This window comes from Pempheris klunzingeri, chromosome 15, assembly GCF_042242105.1.
Source record: "Pempheris klunzingeri isolate RE-2024b chromosome 15, fPemKlu1.hap1, whole genome shotgun sequence".
NCBI lineage: Eukaryota > Metazoa > Chordata > Actinopteri > Acropomatiformes > Pempheridae > Pempheris > Pempheris klunzingeri.
Window position 1 is genome coordinate 11,761,018 of NC_092026.1, and position 3,686 is coordinate 11,764,703.

General features: G+C 40.5%; 1 protein-coding gene across 1 annotated transcript; it reads left to right on the forward strand.

Moving 5' to 3' along the window:
- Positions 1 to 363: 363 nt before the first annotated feature.
- Positions 364 to 3,389, forward strand: myl13 (myosin, light chain 13). Its single transcript, XM_070844509.1, has 5 exons — positions 364 to 514; positions 2,063 to 2,090; positions 2,488 to 2,637; positions 2,761 to 2,934; positions 3,044 to 3,389. Exons 1-5 carry the CDS (start codon positions 413 to 415, stop codon positions 3,148 to 3,150), a joined length of 561 nt encoding a protein of 186 aa, XP_070700610.1. The 5' UTR covers positions 364 to 412; the 3' UTR covers positions 3,151 to 3,389.
- Positions 3,390 to 3,686: the final 297 nt, after the last annotated feature.

Sequence of the window (3,686 nt, forward strand, 5' to 3'; positions counted from 1 at the left end):
CAATCAACATTTTCCTCCTCCCTTCCTCCCTTATAACTGCTACTTCAATGAACAAGGTCAACAGTCCAAGATAAGGGAGGTTACACAAGGTCTCACTTGTTAATGGAATAGCCTGATTAGTAGAAGGTGTCAGGCCTGGGTTTTTATGCCAGTGCAGTTTTGCATCATCTATATCCTGATGATGTACACACAACAACAACCTTTGTCTTAAATAGAAGCACAAAGGCATATCCTTTTATAGTCCTCCTCCTATTGTTGGCAGTGTGATTGGGCATGGAGGGGGGGGGGTTGAGATGACTCTTGTGGACAGTGGATAAAGGGATCGAGCCCTTAATGGCCCACCTCCACCCGCAGTGTGCTGGATCCCTCAGTTGTGTCAGTCCTCCCCTTCATCTCCTGAGAGCATCTTGCAATGGCCCCTAAGAAGAAGGAAGAACCGAAACCTGCAGCGGCCCCCAAACCTCCAGAGCCTGAGCGCCCCAAGACCCCGGAGTTTGAACCTTCATCAGTGACGGTAAAACAAAACAAAAGCAGCAATTATAAGCAGTCCAGAGACGAATTTTAATCTTTGAAACGTCCGATGATGACTCACACTGGACATTAAGCTATAGATATGAAATTGTTAGCACAGTAGACTTTCTATTTATTTTACAAGTAGATTATTACTAATGAGGATTTTTCATAGAAATGTTCAGTTGTTGCCAGTCAAGCTGGTGTTTAAAGAGCATCAGAGACCCCATGTGCCCTAAACTTGGCAGTGCAAGCAGAACAGGACTTTCTTTTCTCTTTTTTTTTCTTTTCTATTTCTTTTCTTTTCTTTTCAGCTCTTTATTAAACTTCAAACATGAATAGCATGAATTGTGTTACACTGTTAAAGAAGCTGTGACTTCTTGTTATTGGGAGGTTCAGAGGCAAACTAGCTGATACAAGACATCATGGAAAGATCTTCTGCTGACTTGGCCCCTTTTCAATGGCTAAATGTTTTCCTGTTACAATGGAGCGCAGTTAAAGCCACAAAATATGATTTTCATTATGTCTGTGAATAGCAGACCACCCGCACCATTCCTCTGAGGGCAAAAGGGTGGAAAAACCGGGAGGAACAAAAATACAGATAATTATATCCATCACCATCCATCTTTAAACATGCTTAGATAAGTGTTTGGATAATATTTTTACATTTTTACTAGCGGCTGGGGTTTGCAGATATCCAGACATCAGACAGACACCGAGGGCACCGCCTGACGAGAGTCCAAAACACACACGGAGCATAAATAGTTAAGATTTGTCATGGATGTTCTAACCATGATTTATTTTAACACATTAAACTGAAGTGCAATGCAGGCTGTTAAACTGAATTATCATTCAGATGCAGTAGCTGGTTTAACATTAATCCTTGATTCTGAAAAGTTTATAGAAACACCAAAATACTATATCGAGCCTACATTCGGAAAAATACTACATTCTTTTGAACTTTTACTGTTAAAAAATGTAAAGTATTTGTAAAATTTTTAACCACCTCCATGTTTCACTCAACAAGTGGTTTATGAATTAGCTACACATGCTCTAATTTAGTCCATCTCACTTAATTTAAATCTAAATAAAACTGTGCAGGACTTCATTTATTTTTTCAAGCATCCACTCTTGCTTTTCCAGTAACCCATCATCATTAGGTTGTAAATTTTTGACCCCGTTGAGATTGTATTTTACATCCTGGCAGTGTTTATAGTAACAAGGATTGTTTGCCACATATTGTTTCTAAAAATAAATTGAAATGAAACTGGCAGTAGCGGAGAATATACACAATGTAAGAAGAGGGTGTCAGACCCAAGGTCACTGATAAACAATCTCCTATCATCGCAACAGATGCAGCCTGTAACTAGACCTGTTGGACATGCATGATAAAGGTGGAGACGAAGTCAGGGGTCATGCTTAACAGTTCTCTATCTCGTTTTTTTAACTTGATTTCATCTGCAGTCAATCCCATTAAGCTGCCTTGTAAATTCTGCAAACTCCTGAATGATCAGCAGCATCTAACCGCCTTTATTGCTTTGTGTCTTTTCAGCTGGAATTCACCCCCGAGCAAATTGAGGGTAAGGTTGAGCATGTTGTTACAGTTGTCATTTGTGTTGCATGGGTGGACCATCACCTATTTATAGAGGGAATGAATGGTTTGTGTGTTCCATTAGTGTGTGAGCAATGCTCAGTGACAGCTGATGATACAGCGGTTGAGGGATATGCTTTTAGAAGTAAACACATCCATTTAGCTTTCCTTTTAAAAGGAGATGAAGGGACATGCCAGTCAAGGTGATGTAGAACACCTTAGGGTTTGTCCTTAACAGAAGGCCTTTTTATCCAAGGGATACCATTATCCATCATTACTTTGCAGCATCTTCAAGGCCTTTCCTCAAAGATTCGACTTGCACTCTTGCATCATAATGAACTGAATAGTAATCAACAGGATTAATCTGTTTTTCTTTGTGCTCACAGACTTCAAAGATGCTTTCCAGCTGTTTGACAGGACACCATCCAATGAGATGAAAATCACTTACGCCCAGTGTGGTGACTTGATCAGAGCTTTGGGCCAGAATCCTACCAACGTAGAGATCATGTATGTCCTGGGAAAGCCTAAGCCTGAAGGTGGGTTGTATGCACAGTCAATATGATGAGTGATTCTACTACTCTCTGTGCACAGGCAGATTGGATTACACTCTGTGTTGAATCTGATTCTGGTTTCTCTCAGCGCTTTCATTATTTTCACAGACATGCAGACCAAGATGCTTGACTTTGACCAGTTCCTGCCCATACACCAACACATCTGCAAGGCCAAAGACCGTGGAACATTTGAGGACTTTGTGGAGGGTCTAAGGGTATTTGACAAGGAGGGGAATGGCACAGTAATGGGAGCTGAGCTCAGGCACGTTCTGGCAACATTGGGTGAGTTTAAAAGTCACAGCAAATGCCACAAATTCATTTTTATGAAGCTGTGGTTACAAGGATAAATACTGAGCTGACAGTTCTCCTGGTTTCTTCCTATGGACCACAGGTGAGAAGATGAGGGAGGACGAAGTGGAGCAGCTCATGCAAAACCAAGAGGATGCTAATGGGTGCATAAATTATGAAGCTTTTGTAAAACACATTATGGCATCTTAAAAAGAGTACCTCATTGCCATTCTGGTGCTAACTCTGAATTATGACACTGAATTCTTGATTGAGATTATGATTCTGTAAATCCCATTTTGTAGTCTATATTTCTCCATGCGTCTGGAATGGACCTATAACTCATCAGTGTTTCACCTTGGTGGTCTAAGACAGCATGTCTTGACGCTGTGTGTACCTACCCTGCTCATGTTGTAGATCCTGCTAAATAAATAAAATGAATTTTGATGGTGTTGTTTTTCTCAAAACAATCCTCCTTAGCTTCTGGTCATTGTCTGTAACCCCCACAGACTGTTCGCAATGTTAGATAACTGATCTGCGGCTTATTAAATAGGGAATTATACACGCTTTATGTGTCTAGAAGAAGTTGAATCATCGCACACTGTCAGCACTGAGCTTATTAGAAAAGAAAAAAAAAATCCTTCATGGACCTTTGTCTGGCACTGGTGCTTAGGAACTCAGTACTAATGGCGTGCAGAAATTAAACCTTTTTCTTTTGCATGATGTTGGTGTATCCAATAACCAACAAT